At 37.2% G+C, this 19,923-nt stretch overlaps 2 protein-coding genes across 2 annotated transcripts; one reads left to right on the top strand and one right to left on the bottom strand.

Moving 5' to 3' along the window:
• The first annotated feature begins 1,577 nt into the window (after positions 1–1,577).
• LOC111492033 (isopentenyl-diphosphate Delta-isomerase I-like) lies at positions 1,578–8,271 on the top strand. The gene is made up of 6 exons (XM_023141188.1): positions 1,578–1,901; positions 2,773–2,828; positions 3,540–3,631; positions 4,328–4,430; positions 7,280–7,417; positions 7,815–8,271. Exons 1-6 carry the CDS (start codon positions 1,687–1,689, stop codon positions 8,066–8,068), a joined length of 858 nt encoding a protein of 285 aa, XP_022996956.1. The 5' UTR covers positions 1,578–1,686; the 3' UTR covers positions 8,069–8,271.
• A 1,872-nt stretch (positions 8,272–10,143) lies between these two features.
• LOC111491892 (putative lysine-specific demethylase JMJ16) lies at positions 10,144–18,122 on the bottom strand. Its single transcript, XM_023140980.1, has 13 exons — positions 17,892–18,122; positions 17,038–17,094; positions 16,620–16,932; positions 16,466–16,537; positions 16,154–16,231; positions 15,509–16,033; positions 14,162–14,389; positions 13,636–13,797; positions 13,067–13,435; positions 11,584–12,832; positions 11,400–11,503; positions 10,855–11,052; positions 10,144–10,694 (listed from the first exon to the last, which is right to left on the bottom strand). Exons 3-13 carry the CDS (start codon positions 16,926–16,928, stop codon positions 10,371–10,373), a joined length of 3,618 nt encoding a protein of 1,205 aa, XP_022996748.1. The 5' UTR covers positions 16,929–16,932; positions 17,038–17,094; positions 17,892–18,122; the 3' UTR covers positions 10,144–10,370.
• Positions 18,123–19,923: the final 1,801 nt, after the last annotated feature.

Below are 19,923 nucleotides of genomic sequence, written 5' to 3'. Positions count from 1 at the left end.
TTAATTAGTGAATCTTAAAGATCATGATTAACTTCCAACTTCAATCATGGATTTAAGAGCGTTTAATCCAAATTAATTTTAGTAAGAATTTAATGTAAAATCCTAAATGTCGTCGTAAGTTTTATCATATGTATGTAAAAAACGAACATGTCATTATTTTCGCCAACCTCAACATGTCTTACGCATGACAACGGATTTGAATCATGGGGAGATTTGATTCATTCCGAATTCTTTAATTCGGAATGAAAGGGTTCGCTTTGACCGTTAAGAGTAGGTAACCCGTTCCGTTCCCTGTGTCTTTGTTTCTATTGCATTCTATCTCACCGTATCAAATTCTGTTCTGCGATATTTGAGAATCACCGTCAATACCTCGGTGTAGGTCCGGGATAATCCTTTGTTCCACAGTCTGGGTCTATTACAACTAGCCAATTAAGAATTCTCAGATGTACTAGTAGCTTAGTCTAAATCTTAGATTTCAAGATAACTTACTACAAAATTAAATATTTATATTAAGTTTCGTTAATTATTGATTATAATTTATTTATATTAAGTTTCGCCCAGTTGGACCTAACTTAATTGCGAAGATATAATAATTAGTTTTAGCATTTATTTAATTTATAAAATCAAATAAAGCAAAAGATTTCTCCGTTAGGTGTGTTTCATGGAATTTTGGACAATATATATATATATATATATATATATATATATATATATATATATATATATATATATATTAATTTTTAATTTTTTATGAATACAGTTGAAGGTGTTTTTTTTAGATTAAACTTTTTTTAAATAATTTAAAATCTAAGGTGGATAAGTGAAAGCAAGCAATCAAAAAGAAGAGAAAGAATTCATCAAAAGACTTGTCCCTGAGTTTACCGAGTTCAAGAAGTCAAAGGGGTTTGATTGAGGAAGTAGAGGAAGATCTAGAATGTTTCGTCTTGAGTTGAGTCTTTACCGGAGAAGTTTAAGAATAAATAGGGGTAAGGTTACGAAGAGAAGCAATGAGACCATAAGGAAAATGTTCTTCAATCAATCAAAGGGTGGTTGAGTCTTTCATTACCGTGAAGGATCATGAATGTTGAGTTGAGTCTGGTCAATCCAGTCAGGTAATTAGTAGAGGGGCAGGGGAAGGAGAAACAAAAGTGAAAGAGGGTTCAGTCTGGTCAATCCAGTCAGGTAATTAGTAGAGGGGCAGGGGAAGGAGAAACAAAAGTGAAAGAGGGTTCTGGTTCTGTCTCATTCATAAGGAGTTGAGTCTTGACTGACTGTGAACTGTCTAATTCTTCTTGAGTAGTTCTTTAGTAGTTCATGTCAGGTAATCTTTTGGAGTTCTTTACATTTGAGGGCATGATTTTTATCATCAATTAGCAGATGTGAGACTTTTATCATTTAAGAATCTTAAATATTTTAATATTTTTAAAAGTAAAATAAATTTATGTTCGATTAAATGTTATTTTTGGGTGGTTGTAAACTCAAAATTGAGTCAAACTCAACTAAAATGAAAAAAAAGGAAAGAAAAAAAAAAGTCAATAAATATCCAAATTCTTGAATTGAGAAATTTACATATTGGTGAGTCGCGACGTGAGACAGCGCGGCAGTTATTCACGCCACCTCCGATCTTCTTCAAAAGGCGATTTGCAGGTCATTTGATCCTCAAATGGTGGATTCCCCAATTCCCCAATGTTTCTAATAACCTCTCACCTCCTCAAAACCCCTCTCTCATTCCCCCCTCCCATTTCCTTCTCTTCCAAATGTCGTTTCGCTTCTTCTGTTTCCCCCTCTCGCCCCCTCTTCGCTAGGGTCTCCCGCTGCTATCTCTCCACCAACACCACCATGGATTCCGCTGCTGATGCTTCCATGGATGCCGTTCAGCGGCGCCTTATGTTCGATGACGAGTGCGTTTCTTGTTAATTTCCCTTCCCTTCCCGATTTCTGTTCTGGGTTTCTTTTGTTTGGTCTAAATTTTGGATTATTTTTGTTTGCTTGAGTTCTTTTGATTTCCGTTTCTACCATGGATGCTGATATTCGTCTTTTTTTTTTTGTTGTTTGGCTTCTGGAAGGAGTTCGATTGTTTTGTTAAATTGCTAAGGATTCTGTTTTCTAGCCGTATAAAGCTTTGTCTAGTTTGACAGTTTTATGAATGAAGAAGCTCATTGTTCATGGATGGTTGTGAATGTCTAAATATTTGGCAGGCCAGGAGTAAGAAATTGCTACTTGCTACTCTAATCTAAGAATTCAGCCATTTATGTGTGGCTATTGGTTAAATCTTTGAAATTAATCAAGCTAGAGGGCTTTGGTGGAACCCCCATTGAATTAAATTAAGGGTTCTTTGTGTTTATCAGCAAATTCCATATTGGTGAAGTTAAGTTTGAGTTAATGGTGCATGAGCTAAGGTAGATGGCCATTTGTTAGTCACATGGACAAGAATTCAAATGCACCTTATTGTGAACCATGGTGACCATATGAGAAATTATTGGATATATGTGATACCAAAATCTAGATACCCCACATTTACCTACAGTCCTATATATTGAAACTTTCTATATCACTATTCGTTTAGGATTAGTTAATTTATCTTTGCATATGAACTTACTCTTTCTGCCTAGTGATTTTCATTTCAAGATTGACTTCCAAGCTCAATTTTATTCGCCTCATTTTCTTGATACTTTTCTTCTTTCTTTAGAGACTTCTATCATTATGCTCTGATTGTTTAATGGCGTAATCATGCCAGAAATTGATGAATTCTCTTTAATTGAAACCTTGCAGATGCATTTTGGTGGATGAAAGTGATAATATTGTTGGTCACGATTCTAAATATAATTGTAAGTACTGCCTGGGTAACCCTCATTTTATTTATTATGTGTTATGTATCTTTAAGCAGACTTTTAAACCTCGAACCCAGCGAGGTAAAAAGGGTTTGTTTATGGATTTACTCATTATTTTTGTATTATGAACATATAATTATGTTGTACTTTCTTTTTCAAATGGGCGTGGATGTAAATGTTCTATACCCCTTGTATTTCCACCTCGCTTCTCCTCCTTTTCCCCTAATTATGCTATGAATTTGTAGGATTTCAACTTAAAATATCAACAAGGCATTGCAAAGCGAATTGTCCATACGTAAAATCATAATTATTGATACGGGCCTTTTCCACATAATCCACATAAAAAGGGAATCTTTTGTTACAATAGAAGCATAAGTGACCAAATCCTTCTAGAGCCCAAACCTCCATTTCTCCCACCCGTTGTCCGCCTTGCTTGGCCCTTCCTCTAAGGGGTTGTTGTGTAACAAGTGCATAATGTCCACTGGAACGTCCGTGTATTTTATCATCAACTTGATGAATTAATTTCAAGATATAAGGCTGTATTTGATGCATTACATCTATTACACCTATCAAGTTAGGTAAAATTTCATGTGATTCAGTAAACATAATCTAAATTCCATCATTGCTAAATCGATCTCCTTGTTTCTTCTTGTTGTTCAAACTTTTATTCTGATCATCTTGATTTCTTTTTGGTCTTATAATTTGCAGGTCACTTGATGGATAATATTGAGTCAAACAAAGCACTCCATAGAGCCTTCAGTGTCTTCTTATTTAACAATAAATTTGAGTTGCTTCTTCAGGTATGTAGTAACAATAATTTGGGTCTTAATCTGTATACTTACAGCATGGGGTTGCATGTTCTCTTCCGTTTTTTAAGACCATCTCCAACCATTAATTAACTCATACTAAAACCATCTTCATTTTGTTTCCTTTCCCAAAAGGAAGAAGTAAAAAACGTACTAAAGGAAGATAAAAGCTGGCTCTTTTCCAGAAAATTTTGACACTTGAACAGCTTCTGCCTATACCAAATACACAAATAGAACACATGACATTAGACCAGGCGAGAACGAGCAATGGAACTCAAAATGAACTTCCCACTTGCTCTCATGCTTCAGCGCATGGAAGTGGCGATGGACCACTTATCCTCATGTGTGACATGTGCAGCTTATTCAAGCAAACAGCCAATGAAACTTATCTCTCTTTAACTCTACCTGGGGTTGGTGGTGTTGACAAAAGGCCACCTCGAAGTGATGGCCTAAATTTCAAACCATAGCATCACTTGAAATAAATTCATAACGACCACAGAGAATTCAGAATGATGTTGTAATAACCTATGATATAATACTGTTTTAGTATTTCTTATTTTCACTTAGGCATGCATGAAAGCCATGAACCAAAAGGGAAAAGGACTGATAAATCCCTAGATCTAACGCATTTACACTGGCATACATATAATATATGCTGTAACAAACTTTTTTTTCTTCTTATTTTGTTAGCAACGTTCTGCGACAAAAGTAACATTCCCTCTTGTTTGGACGAACACCTGCTGCAGCCATCCATTGTACAGAGAATCAGAGCTTATTGAGGAGGATGCACTTGGTATGTGTTGGATTTCCTTTTATGCTATGCATGTATTCCTTATTTATATTTGTAATATTTCTTTCCTTATTGGTTGATGGTCTTTCTTCTATATAAGAGTACCTTGTATTTGTTTTAGATGAGTAAGAAGAAATACAATAATATTATTCTTCTTCCTAAGTTTAAGATGGTATTAGAGCATATGCAACTCCTAGCTGCCTTTAAAACCCTCACCATTTTTTGGAACCATAGTCACCGCCTTTGGAACCCTGGTTGCCATTCTTGACTGGTGCATCCTACTTGTATCGTTGTTGGTTTAATTTTCCTTGACCCATATGCTTCTATCGTCACATTCCGACCATAACTAGGGACCTTCGTGTTCGTCTTCAATCATAACCCATTATTGACTTAGTCAAGACTTCGTATATGGTCTTCGCTAGAGGTGTTTGGGTCTCCGTCGCTCATCTTTGTTGTTCGCCGTGGTCCTTGTCATAGTTGTTGCAATTTCGTTGGATCATCACTGAGGATTCCTCGCAACCCTAGTTTGTCGTCGTCGTGTCTCTCTGCCATCATCGCTGTCTGTGTCTTCTGCCACCGCTTTCAATTTCTGGTTTGTGATTGATTTGCATTCAACATTGGTTCAAGCATTCGTGTTTTTTGGTTTGGTTCAAACTTGGTTGGTTCAATTTGAGATCTAATTCAGATCGGTTCAAGATCTGATTCGATTCACTATTTGATTGGTTAGGACGGTTTGGTGAAAAAAAGAAATTTGGTTTTTTTTTTCTAACTAAGGTGATTTTTATGTCATTGTTGTGACTCAAGTTTCTACCTTAAAACGTTTATTTACCAATTCATTTAAAAATGGTAATTGCTCCATTTCATTCCAAACCGTTATAGTTAATTCATAGTGATGTTTGGGGTCCTTCTTAAGTTTTGACTCACTTTTATTAATGATCACACGTGTCTATCTTGGGTCTATTTAATTACAAATAGTGTGAGGTTAAAAAATATTTCTATAATCTGATTGAAATCCAATTTCAAATAACAATCAACATTTTACACACTGACAATAGAGCTGAATATTTCAACGGGTACTTGAATGATTTTTTACATCAATCTACTTGTTGAGTTACCTATCAACAAAATGGGATTGATTATAAAAAAAAAAAAATAGGCACTTACGAGAGGTTGCACATGCCATAGTTTTTTCTATGTATGTTCCTAAGCATTTATGGGAGAAAGCTATACTCACCGCTACTTAATAAATTCCTGTTCAAGTATTAAGTTTTAGTGCATCTCTTGAATGCCTTGAGACTGATTTTCCAAATGGTCGTACACATTCTGTTCACATACTGGTTTTTTTACGATCAAAACTTAATCACAGGGCTACTAAATGCACATTTTTGGGTTATGCTTCTAATCAAAAGGTGTATAGATGCTTTGATCCTTAGTCAAAAAGGTTTTATATGAGCATGGACGTGTGTTTTTTAGAAAACCAACCATATTTGACCTAAAATTCTTTTTCGAGGGAGAATCAAATATAGAAGATAATTTATGGGATCTATTTGAACCCTTCCTTATGTCATTCATCTCGACTTGTCTATCCTTAGTCCTTTGATATCAAGTATATAAACTTCTCATTTAGGAGGAATAATACTACAAAATGACTCTAGGTCAAATTTCTTAATTAAAGTTTTATGCTAGAAGATCAGTCGATCAAAGGAACGAAGGTCTATTAGTCCCTCTTACGTTCTTCCTAATCTTTCGGATGTTCAAAATGCCTTTCCTATTATTTTTTTATCTTGATGTTCCTATTGCTATTAGGAAAAGTACTTGAACCTGTACTAAATCTCCCATTGCAGATACTATCTCATAAGCAAAATTTTCAAATAGTCATAATAGAACTGTTATATTAATTGTCTATGTTGATGATATTATCACAAGTAATGATGAAGATGGATAAGTCGATTTTAAGAACAAATTTGCAAGTGAGTTTCAAATAAGAATCTTGGGGGACCTTGAAATACTTTTTAGAGATGGAGTTTGCTAAGAACTCCTATCGAACCGAATGTCATGCAAGAATTAAAGGCCAAAGACATATACCAAAAGCTTGTGACTAGGCCAGTCTATTTAACTCACACTCATTCATAAATAGCATTTTAGTAACTAGGGTGAGTCAATTCATGCATTCACTTAAACCGATTCATTATGAAGCAGTGGATAGAATTTTGAGATATCTGGAAGGAACTTTAGGTAAAGGTATATTATTTTAGAACCATGATAATTTTCAAGTTGAAGTGTTTACTGATGTAGATGGGGCTGAAAGCATTATGGATAGAAGATCTACTTTTGGTTATAGTTTGTTTTGTTGGAGGAAATTTACTTACATGGCATAATAGAGAACAAAATGTAGTGGTCAGAAGTAGTGCCGAAGTAAAGTTTAGAGCCTTAGCATATGAAATTTGTGAACGACATGGATTATCACAATACTTAATGAATTGAAAATGTCTAAAAAAAACACCTATACGGGTCTATTGTGACCTTGCCATAACACATAATCCTGTCCTACAAGATAGGACAAACCAAATGAAGTTGACAAGCATTTCATAAAAGGGAAGATTGATGATGTAATGTGCATATCTTATCTTCCGACGACAGAACAAACGACTCAATATGTGAACTAAATCTGTCAAAACGACAATTTGATAACTTATCAACAAGCTGACTATGGAGGATATCTACAAACCAGCTTGAGGAGAAGTGTTGGATTTCCTTTTATGTCTTTTGTATAATTGCTTGTGTATTAGGTATATATCCCTTATTTATATTTGTAATTTTTCTTTCCTTATTGGTTGATGGATGAACTGTAGGAGTAAGGAATGCTGCACAGAGAAAACTTTTTGATGAACTTGGCATTGCTGCTGAAGACGTACCAGTTGATCAATTCACATCCATTGGTCGCATTCTCTATAAGGCTCCATCTGATGGAAAATGGGGAGAGCATGAGCGTAAATATTCCAACTCTATCGCTATCGTTGTGAATTCATCTGTTCACTGAATTTATTAACATGTTGTCTGCGTGATTCTGGAAGTCTTTTAGTTTGATCCCCTGCCTTGATCAGATGATCAGAGGACTAGTTATTGCACTATATTTAGACTCTTGAATTGAGTTCGTGTCGTTCATCCTATCAGTTTCAGCTTTTAAGTTTTGAATCGAGTTTAGTGACGAATATGACATTAAAAAAGGATCTACATTCAAACACCTATAATAGTTCTTCACTTGTCGGGTTTTCTGCGAATTCCTGATCCGTAGATGGTAGAGGCTGTTAAGAACATATATAAACAGTTTAACCTTTTTGTGTATCCTGATAATTCGACCGTTGCCATATATCTTGTTGCTTGCAGTCGATTATCTCCTATTCGTGGTTCGGAATGTCCATGTGAATCCAAACCCGGACGAAGTGGCGGATATCAAATATGTGAACCAGGAACAGTTGAAAGAACTGGTGAGGAAAGCAGATGCCGGAGAGGGTGGACTGAAGCTTTCACCTTGGTTCAGGCTAGTTGTGAACAGCTTCTTATATAAATGGTGGGATCATCTTCAGAAAGGAACTCTCAATGAAGTTGTCGACATGAAAACCATTCACAAGCTTACCTGAATCCATTCACTGTGTGTGGTTATTATGCTTTAGGAACAAAGATGAGTTCAATAATTGGGATATCGACACAGGTAGACTATTTATGTAACATTTTTCTTACCAAAATGCTTGAAATTTTAGAAATTCATAGACTTTGGTCCACAAGTGACCTGAATTTACGATCATATGCAAAATCTTAAATGAGTAACTCCGAGTAAGAATGACTTTTGTAGTCGATTTATACGTCTACCATTTTAGGACAAGAGAACAATAGGTCACATTTTCTCATTGGTTCGAGACAAACTTAGTCTATAGTTGAATTATAAATAAATTATTTAGTATAGAATCAGTGGTATTAATAAAATTTTGGCAATCACTCGACCACCTCCATTCCATCTCACAACTTCCTCATTGTTCCCTTGAAAAATCTCATTTTGATCTTTATGTTTCACAAGTGAGATTCCGCCGGTAAAGATTCTAACATTGTTTCTCTTAATTACTTTGAGATTTAGATTCCAACCATCCTTCAATAGTCTTAACAGGTGCTTATTCTTCTACTTTCTACAGCTTAGCACACGGTCTAAGCCACTCGAAGGCGTCAGCTCACACGCGAGCTTGGAGACGGCTCAGAGGTGGCTTACCCCAAGCATCGACCCACATGCGGCTCAATCCAAGCTGCTCTCGTACGGTTTGGACAAGTCACGTCCCTTGCAACCGACTTGGCTATGTCTTTAGTGACTCCTTTTTAACACAACTTTGACAGCTTAGACGACTCTGTTTTTTTTATTTCTGACTTTGTTCTACCATTTTGGATGGAAGTATTTGAGGTTGGTAAGTTGTTTTGTCGAATTGTTTTGGATTAAGTAGAAGAGTTAGGTGAAATTAGTGCAGTTTAATGTTATGGAACATCACAAGTGGAATCAGACCATGACGATCAGAATTAGACTAGTAAAAGCTAAGGAAATTTAGTGACATCTGCTTACTATCAGAATGTCTTCGGACTAGGTCAGGTAAATTGTATGTTCTATGAACAACGCATGCTATGTGACTTATCTATATGTTATTTCTTGTATTATGTTATGTTTAAGAAATTTATGTGGTGTACATACTTCTAGTATGTTTATCCATGTATATTATAATACCATGTTCACATTATCCTCTAATAAGACACATGATGAGTCATGTACGATAAGAATGAATGATATGTCATGCATGCATATGTATGTCTCAAAGGTTATGTCATAAAAGTACAAAGTATTTATAAGCATAAGATAGGGTATCTCGTGTTTATAATAAGTAACAACCACATACTTGATAGCATATAACTTTGGTAGGGAGAATTGACAATTAGCCACACCCCGTGTAGGACATTTTAGCCTCAGCGAGTGTAGACATGATTTTGGAAAACGGACATACACCCCCGTATTTGACATGATAGGAATATAAAAAATCTAACTACACGAGAAAGCAACAGGGGTTTGAAATGAGCATACGTCCATAGATTACACGCTTTAGACAAACATGACCTTGACACCTAGCACCTCACGTGACTCAACAACTCATCCCATATGGTAGAAGCCCATGAACATATCCCAGACGTCACTCTAGCCAACGCGACTCGTGCCCAATCTATGACCCACATGCCGACCTAAGCCAACTCTTAATGCATGGGATTCAGTCTAGCCACCCTCTCCGACATGGCTCGAGCTTCATCTCGCTCCCTGCAGTCAACACGTGCTTGAATCAACTAGCTTCGGCTTCTTTTTGCTCCAACTCACTATAATCTACCACAAGTAAAATAACTAATTAAAGCTTCGGCTTCTTTTTGCTCCAACTCACTATAATCTACCACAAGTAAAATAACTAATTAAAGTTCCATTGACAGGTTATTAAAGAACATATAAGATTAAAAAACGTACATATTTATGATGCACATCGAGCAATTATTACAAAACAATTACATTATAATTTCAACTCGAATATTTCGATATCCGAAGTAGATATAAACAAAGAATGTGAAAGAAATTGGATTTTATTGAATTTGAACACAAAAGATTTGAGTTTTTCTACACTAAACCTTTAAATAATTAAAAAAGTTATGAGAGAATGTGTATTATATGTATTGGGCATCACCTTATACTCAAATCCCTTTTTCCTCTAACACTTGAAACTTAGAATATGAGCACAAGAGATTAAAAGAAGCATGTACAACCAAAAGGACCTCATCCTGATACCCACCACCACCCCTCTATATTTACACAAAATTCTGATTAACGCCGCCCTATTCAGTCAAATCAATAAAAAAAAAAACCCGAACAATGAATCATCTTCGATGACTTTGAATCTCTTCGTTAAGAAGCCGAGTCAACGCGCCTTGATCGACCGTTGCCCTACTACTATCATTTAAAATGGTATAGAGTAAGTTTAATTCATCAATGTTTGCCTTCTTCAACAATCCCCTAAGTACTATTATATCGACTCCAGCTTGCCTAGGATCGACCCCCCTATGGTTCCTTTCGGTCGTTTGCATGTTGCAATTCATATCTGTCGATCGAGACAGTTGTGGACTATGTACGTGAGGCCGAGAATAGGGCCGAGAGTCCCAATACTCGCAACATACTCGATTTCGATCCATTGCCTCAATGGCCTGCACAAGTAGAAAGTAAATGCACCTATATCAGAAGCCTATTAAACCATGACTAGGCAGAGTTCACAAGTTCTCCTTTCAGAACAAGCTCATTGCGAGTTTTTGACAATGTCAGTCGGTCGTCCATGAGGTATCGAAAGTTTTTAAGTAATGGGTTTACCTGCACGATTGTCGGTGAAGTGAATCCGAACATTTCTAAGCCATCTAAGCTCCCAGGAGGCTGTAGAGGAGGAAGATTCATTCTACCCAACTTATGTTGCTTTGCAATTTCCTGATTAACTCGATCTCGAACCAGCTCCCAACATCTAGCAGCAGAAACGTGAACGAATACCTCAGATGGACAATGCTCCAAAACAACCTGTCAAGATATTAAAGAATCTAAGTATAATACATCTTCCACGACGATCAAAGATCGCACATTTGAACAATCAGACAGAAGCAATACACGACCGACACGAGAGGGTGGAACTCGACTGCAGTTCAATAAAAGAAAATCAAGCAACTACAAGACTCCCAACGGAAGAGAGGTGGCTGGGCTTAGCCATAGCCTAAATCATTTGAACTTGGAAACAGGCACAGAATAATGACCAAAACACGACATGAAAGGCCACTCTCTGTGAGCCGAGATGAAGAAAACTCTGACTAAGAAAAACGACCACGACGAAAAGCAGAAAAGAGCCCTATCCAAGAAGCTCATAAATTTACCATGAAAAGAGGTCCGTCCCGTCCGGCGTCTAGAATTTCAGAAACATAGTAACACAAAGTTGATGGATCTAAAACGCTTATATACTTGACCCTGCTCTTAAATCCTGCAAAATACAACATAAATATGTGGTCAAGATCTGTCTTTCAATATCTAACTAAAACACGAAAGCGGAGATTTTAATACCTTTCGGAAAAATGGCCCGACTGTTCGACCAAGACTTTCCTGAGAGCACGGTTCCATATTCTAAAGGCTCTACGTTGCAGTTAATTCTCCGAACTAGCTTCGCCATTCGAGGACCCTTTTGCCTCAAGAATCTGTCCATATTAGCTTGATTGTAGGACAAACTTGCAGTGGTTCTACTAGGGTCTAACACACAAGAGGTAGCACTTGTTCCCACGTTTCCATGCTTACCCTCATTCGGTTTTCCCGAGCCACAAGTCTGTGATTTTCGAGAATCGATGTCCGTCGAAGCTGAAAATACTTTATTACTATGACCTAACCCAGCTTCTGAAAAATTGTTGTTCTGAATAGCATTAGCTGCATTTCTATTTAAAGGAACAACGCTCGATTGGCAATTATTCGATTTTCTTTCAATCAACAAGTGGACTTCCTTCTCTTCGATGGTCGTTGCATCAGTCACCGGGCAGTGCAGACTCGTATTATCATTGTAGTTGCACAGGCTAGCCTTAGAATCAATACAACGATTTGAAGTTTCGAGCGGTTTTACTGATAAATTTTCAGCTACGCCATTTGAAATCGTCTTCTTATGCTCATCACCTTCATCATCACTCAGTAGTATCACATTTTCAGTACACATTTTATCCAAATTCAGAGCATTTGTATCCTCCTTACAGGACTGCGAATCGGTATGCCTCGAATTCGTTGCCACAAGGTCATGGTTTTCATTTTTCACCTCAGATTTATAATTTTGCTGCTCAACTACCTTTCCCGAACCATTAACGGTAGATAACATTTTGGCATGATGAGAAGCGCTGTCAATAGCGGTTAGAGCGGGCAATAATGAAGATTGCCTCAGGATTTCTTTCCATTGAGGCTTCCCAAGGGACATGGACGATGATTGAGAACTCAACTCCCTTGACGTACTGAGCGCTAGACCGAGATTCTGCCTAGCCCACCGGTATACTGCACTTAACTTACCCTCCAATGCTTCAAGAAGAACGTTCAATTCGCTGATGTCATAGCGGAAGAGAAAAATTCTCTTTTCCCAAGCACAAGAACACAACTGCTTTGCATGATTCAAGCATACATATTTATCCGGTGAACAATGACACCCGACGGCCGACAGATGCAAGTCAAAGAGGCATGAAATGCACTCTCTCTCATTAGAGGCGTCAAAGTTGCTCTCCATCTTAATTGCCGTTGAAGAACTGCAAGGAAGGTTCCTCCTTGCACACTCCATCTCAACTCGAGTCTGCCAAATAAAACAATTTTTAGGGATGATATGAATATTCAACTCCGAACGTTGTTTGAAAACGATAATAGAACTCATACTCCATTCATTCATGTCTCTTAGAACTACGAGTTTTAAAATTCATGAATTCAGACAATAACAGCCAACTTCGGTTATCATACATGGACAAAGAAACCTCTTTTCTGATACACGCTAATCCGTAAATATGAGTGACAGGAGAGAGCAATCGTTTACCTTGAACGCTCTTGCTAAGATGCCATCTTTTCCGCAAACATTATTCCATCTTAAGTTATCCAACGTATGCTTTTTCAGAAAATTTAGTTCCCAATGTGCTCTCACAGCTTCTCGTGCAGCGCCAAGCAATAGCTTATCGTGGGAAATAGTAGTTCTTCGTCCCTGTTCCCGATATAATTCTACAGCAATTTGACCATGGGGCAACCAGTCGACTGGAGCTACATTAACTGCCTCTGCACAATTGAAACCACTGTTGAATCCTGAATGGTATGCACGAGGGAAGGTCAAAACAAACTCTCCGGGATTCTGAATACATCTATATACAGGCACACCCTCGATTTTCAATATAGACGGAGAAAGTTGTGTAACCTGCGCACAGATAGAAGTTCAGACGAACATTTTGGCCAAACATAATTACAAGAAATCATATTTTTGCAAATATTATTGCCATTTTTAATACACACTACTACATACTATTATAAATGTGACAAAAACTTGCACTGCTTTCTGCTTGGGGGAAAAATTCCATATAAACCCGATGACATTATCAGATTAGCAAAGGAACTTGCCAGTTTATGGAGTAAATCGGGCTGTTCTTGAAAGAGGTCAGGTAAATGCTTTTTCATGGCGTCTTCTAATTTACTGGCACCGTTCCCTGGAACACCATACCAGACTTTGGGATCGCCCCAGTGCATGTAGTTCAGAGAGTAGAGATGGTGATCTTCAACGTGCTGCAAATTGAAGCGAAAAATCAAAACATAAGCGATCAATTCAAGCAATTATCGAAAAGAAATAAACTAACAGCTCCATGCCATTGTGGAGTAATCTACAAATTTAATGTTCATCAGCCTTCACGTGATAGTTCCACTCAAATAAATGAAGAAACAAAAAAAGACCAACAAAAAGCGTCCACAAAACGGAGACAAACAAATTATAATATTCACCGGAATGGACTATAAAGTCCACAGGTGCACATAATGACCTTGCCGACGAGGTCTACTCACCAATGAACAATGAAAAATTCATCCATAAACACAGGTGAAGAAGGAAAGTAAGGGGAAAATAACGTTATAATGAAGACACAAGAAGCCTCACCCAGCAAAATGACGAAAAGCACATCCCGATATACAGCCATGGTACCAGGACTCCAGATATGTTACTGTTCTCATAGCTAAGAACTGATCCAGGAAGCTTCGGAAAGTTATTGAGGTTCCAGCCAGATTTTACGTACTTCTCTTCATCTGATGTCGAGCCCTCTTGACTGCAACTCTTCAGAAAACCGCTGCCAAACTCTCCAGTTTCCAAATCAGCCCCATAGAGAACCTAGCAAAGAGAGAAACCAAAAATTTTAGATCACTGAATAAGGGTAGTGCAAAAATAAATTACATGTTTAGTCCCTTGACTTTCAGATTAGCATCGGTCCCTAAAGTTCAAAAAGTGTCTAGTGGTGTGTCTATTTGGTCCGTGAACTTCCAACTTTGTTTCAAATAGGTCCCTAAATTTTCAAGTGTTAGATATCCTTGATCTATACAACGTTTTTTAAAATTCATAGTCCTACAAGACACAAAATTGAAAGCTTAGAGATCTATTAAATCTAAAATTCAACTTTATATCTAATAGATCAATTAACTTTTATAAACTTTAAACATGTCGAGATCTTAACACAAAATTGAAAATTTGAAGACCTATTAGACACTTTTAAAGTTTAGGGATCTGTGAGGCCACATGTAACGACTCAAGCCCACCACTAGCAGATCCTGTCCTCTTTGGGCTTTCCTTTTTAGACTTTCCCTTAAGGTTTTTAAAACGCGTCTACCAAGGAGAGGTTTCCACACCCTTATAAAGAGTGTTTCGTTCTCCTCCCCAACCAATGTGGGATCTCACAATCCACCCCCCTTCAGGGATCAGCATCCTCGCTGGCACTTGTCCCTTGATGTGGGACTCCCCACCAAATCCACCCCCCTTCGGGACCCAGCGTCCATTCTGGCACACCACCTCGTGTCTGCCCCCCTTCGGGGAACAGCCTCCTCCCTAGCACATCGCCCGGTGTTTGACTCTGATACCATTTTTAACGGTCGAGGCCCACAGCTAACAGATACTGTCCTCTTTGGGCTTTCCCTTTCGGGCTTCCCCTCAAGGTTTTTAAAACGCATCTACCAGGGAGAGGTTTCCACACCCTTATAAAGAGTGTTTCGTTCATAAACCTTCCTTCGAATGATTTAGCCACTTGCGAATTGCGCAAAGTGCATGCGGAACAGACAGGCAAAAAAAAAAAAAAGTGTGGAGACCCGTCAGCCAGGAGGAATTTTGTCTATTGATTTTGACGTTATACACATTCTAAGGTACCGGGACCTACATAAATTTGAAAATTCAGGATAAACCAATAAATAAACCTGCAAGAGAAAAATAAAAGAATTCCAACATTAACACTCAAATACAAACCTCAATCTCTTCTGTTGGTTTCTCTACCATCCGCCAATATTCGCCCTCGATATTTTCCAAAGATGGTTTCCAATGTTCGTTCTCTGGCAGCATTGACGGGTTACAACCCTTTGAAGTATCATCGAGTGGTTTACTAAAATACTGAGACTTAAAGTCATCCGCATATTTTTGAAACAAAGCTAAAGAAAAATCTGGACCAGGATCAAATCCAAATCTTTCTGCCTCATAAGGCCCAGCATCTCCATTTATTCCATTTAAGATGGTAACATCGACCCCCTTTCGATTACCCCTCCTCCTTTTCCTCCTCATCTGACTGCAAAACCGATAGTTCTTTCTTAGTGAATCTCGGTTTTGAAGCTTATCAATCCTTTGGACACGCGTTGCAAATTTAGAACTCTCCCAAATATGTTTCTGCTTCAGGGGACATGGAGGCTTCCAAGACGAAGGCGGGACAATACGACAAATCCCATATGGTTCTGCTTTCGCTCGAATGCTCGCTATATATGTCAAAGTATCTCCAAATTCCTGCCATAGTTGTGATAGTTTCGGATATCAGACAATTCACAACAATAAACCTAAAAATCACTTCACAGAAGTAGAGGGAAAAATGTGATGATACACGAATCCAGAAGCACTGATAAACACCTCTTCAGTTGGGTAAAACACAGGTGCATCCTCGAGATTTGGTCGGCATGATTCTTCTGGACGCCATCTGGCAATAACCTGTTCAAGATTCTACTCAATCAAACATTCTCAAGAAAAGGTATTGATAGAAAGAGCAGCAAAAATGGGTAGTAGGTCAGTTTAAGCTACTAGCCTTTCCCCCTATTCTTTGAACTCAAAACCCGGTGCCTGATCGATTTATGTTTCAAGCTAAATTAAGAATTGTGCTTAAAAGTGAAAAAGTGATATAATAAATTAGAGAAGTTGTAAATGAAGGTTGATTCGAGTGATAACCTTTTGGCAATTATTACAATGTGGACATCCACGAATGACTCCCTTCGAAAGAGAAGGTCTTAAAGAAAAGTTCTGTAACCGAAACCAAAGGAAATCAATATTAAACCATAATGCAGAATATCACAACAATGAAAGAGAACAACCAAAAACCAACCTGATCTAGATGCTTCGTATCAAGCTCGTCACCAGAGCAGTAATCATATTGTCTATAGTTTACACATGGTTTACGCCGAAGGGATCTCGTTACTTTTGCAACATTGGCAACTTCTACCTCACTTTCCACTTTAACTGGCTGAGATTCAGAGACGGTTGCCGACCCACTAGCAGGGACACAACCGTCTTGTTTTTCATGATCGTGCACCTTCCCTAGAGAAAAGGATATGTATGACTCAAAACCTGGTGGAACTGATGGAAAATCATCGCTATCTTCTTCAACGCAAGCTCTTATAAGCTTTGTCCCCATATCACTGTCCACGAAAAAAAGTAACATTAGTCTTCGAAGTGTTCACTATACAAGGAATTCATCAATCAAAACAATCCCACATCTAACTTTTGAGCTACAAACAGCTTACCTGAAAACAGAGCAACTATGTCATACGTACGAAAAACAGTATCCAGTACCACCACATCTGCAAGACGAATCAAACAACTCAGCCCTCCCCACTCCCACCAGAAGTAATATCATCGACGATTTCAGCTCATGAAATAGTAACTCGCAAAGTTATAAAATCGTAGAACGATAAACATGTTCATTTCAAACTCAAACAATCAACGCCATGAACAAAAATAAGCACTTGGAACACTAAAAGAAATGACAATATATATCGAACAATCTCGAGTAATAAGACACATTCTCGTAAAAACTAAATAACTAATCAAGAACAAACGACAACGGAAAAAAAGAAAACTGAAGAACATCATATACTTCCTCAATCTACATATAATACGATCATGGGACATACCATCCAGATAATTTAACTCTTTTAACTTTTATAAAAAAATAATAATAATAAATAAGCTTTTCTTTATTTGGTTACCAAATGAGGCTGTAACAACAACTAAGAACATGGCACACTTTTCATAAAATGAACGAAAAAAAGGATCAGAAACTGAGAATTTTGGTTAAAATATTACTGACAGAGCTCACAGAGATTGGCCAAAGCAACAACACAGTAACATTCATGCAACCCAGAACAATTCAACGAAGACCCATTTTTATATTTAAAAAAAAATAAACAAAACACTCGATCAGGAATAAGGAAAACCTAAATTAGGGCAAAAAAAGGGAATCAAACTCAAAACTGATGAAGGGGTTAGAACCCTAATGATCCGATCCAACCCTACGAACTAATCCAACAAAAACGACCATAACAGAAATTACCCAAATAGAACAAAGGAAAACCCAGATAAGACAAAGAAGACAAACCTTTCAGGGCATGCCCTAGACAATCGAATCCAAGAAAATTCACCAAGAATCCACCGAAGTTTAAGAGAAGATTAGTAGCTTTTCACAGCATCCAGAAGAATGGAAATAGATTTCAATGAAACAACCAACCCAGAAAAGAAAAAAAAAAACCCTAAACTCAAAAAGGGGTAAACCATGTATACCTAACAGATTAAATGCCCTAAAAGAAAGAAGAAGAAAAAAAAGGAGATTTTGGAATTAGGGATTTGATTAATGAAAATTAAAAAATGTAACGAGAATTTGATTGAGATTAATTCGTTAAATTTTGTGTTTTTTTCTATGTACCTGGGGGAGTGGGTGGGGGGAGGGGAAGGGGCTGTTAAAAGGGATGTGCGTTTCTTAATTTGGTCAAAACAAAAAAAAATAAAAAATATTAAAATATTTTGATATATTTTTTCTATTATTTGTCTATTCAAATCCGGGAGGAAAATGTCTGTGTGGGGCCCACCAATTCGTACACGTGGAATGTACCTTGTGTCGTAACGTGGAAGATTTGTGAACTTTTTTTTTTTTTTTTTTTTTGACAAAATAAAATTATTCATGAATTTTTTTTTTAAGAATAAGGCTAAGTTCATAGAATAAATTAATATGATATTTAATGATAGGTTAAAACATGAATAAAAGAAGTATATTTTAACGTGTTCAAATGATTTGAAAATTTGGTCAATCTCAATTATCAAAGTTGAGTTGGGTTATATTTTTTTCTTCTGTTTGGGTTGGATTTAATTATTGAATAATTAAAAATCTGAGTTGATTCGGGTTTGATACTTTTTTTATCAAGTCGACCCACTTAACCTAAAAATAGTGCTACACCTCGATCCTGTAAGGATCAATGACAATAGGAGTCGATAAAAGTTGGGGTTGAGTGTCACGGTCGTACATTTTCAATTGTGTGGTATCGTGATCATGACATGCTCATGACAAGCCTTGAGGTAAACTAACTCCATATATATTTTTGTCTGTCTTTGTAACTTTGTCAGATCTTAGGCTAGGTTTGCCTTCACCAATTGAAAGAATTTAAGTTTGTTTGATCACTCACATTGTCGTATGTGCATGTTCAATTGTCTACAATCTAACTGACTTGTTTCTACACTAGGGCAAGTCTTATGACTCAACGTTATTTTTACTCGAGGTCGAGGTCTCTCATATGCAATATCGCATCTCTTACGGTCAACTTGGTTCCCAATTACACATGACACACATGTCTAGATGTCATCGCCCATCATAGCTCACTCGATCATGCTCGTTGAGAAAAGAGTCATCTCGAACATCCAACCGTTTAGGTTCTATTGATGCATTGGACCCTCTGCATCCATGTCAAATAATTTACGGACCCTGTACCAGATAGCAGGTGCATATTCCAATATCCGACACATGGCGAGGGCGCAATGTCGGCATTGTGACACCGTCCTTGAAATACCCATATTAAAAGAAGTCACCTGAGACATTTGTCTCGCAACGCTCGCCCTCACTATGACACATATGTGCCACAAGATAGTTCACTTAGGCCACAAGGCCCATAGGTGGTAAAGAGCACACCATGTCTCCCTTTGAGTTTCATTTTGAGGCATTTTCAATCTTCTTGAAGTAGACTGACTTTGAAAACTTGATGAATGGGGCCTCACACTCTAAAATAGATGTGATGTTGGGATTTATATCATAAAGTCTCGTAATTAGTTATTTAATTTTTAATAATAATTTTGGTTATTATATTTACAATTTAATATTATCCATTTTATAAAAGATTCAAAGTTATTATTGTAGTCTTGAACAATATGTAGTTAACATACCATCTAAATTGTCTATAGTATATGGATGACGTTGGGCGTGTTACTCTAGTTGTAACGACCCTAAATTTCCACATACTTAGAGTCGCTACTAACGTCTCATGCTCATCCATAATGCGGAAATATAACTCTTACATGAACATAATTTATAATCTAAACTTCGAAAAAAATGTTTAAAACAACTTCTTCTCTAGAAAACACAGTCA

This window comes from Cucurbita maxima, unplaced genomic scaffold (assembly GCF_002738345.1).
Source record: "Cucurbita maxima cultivar Rimu unplaced genomic scaffold, Cmax_1.0 Cma_Scf00017, whole genome shotgun sequence".
NCBI classification, from domain to species: Eukaryota; Viridiplantae; Streptophyta; class Magnoliopsida; order Cucurbitales; family Cucurbitaceae; genus Cucurbita; species Cucurbita maxima.
Note: the sequence above shows the minus strand (reverse complement) of the source record. Positions and strands in the feature narration are given on the sequence as shown.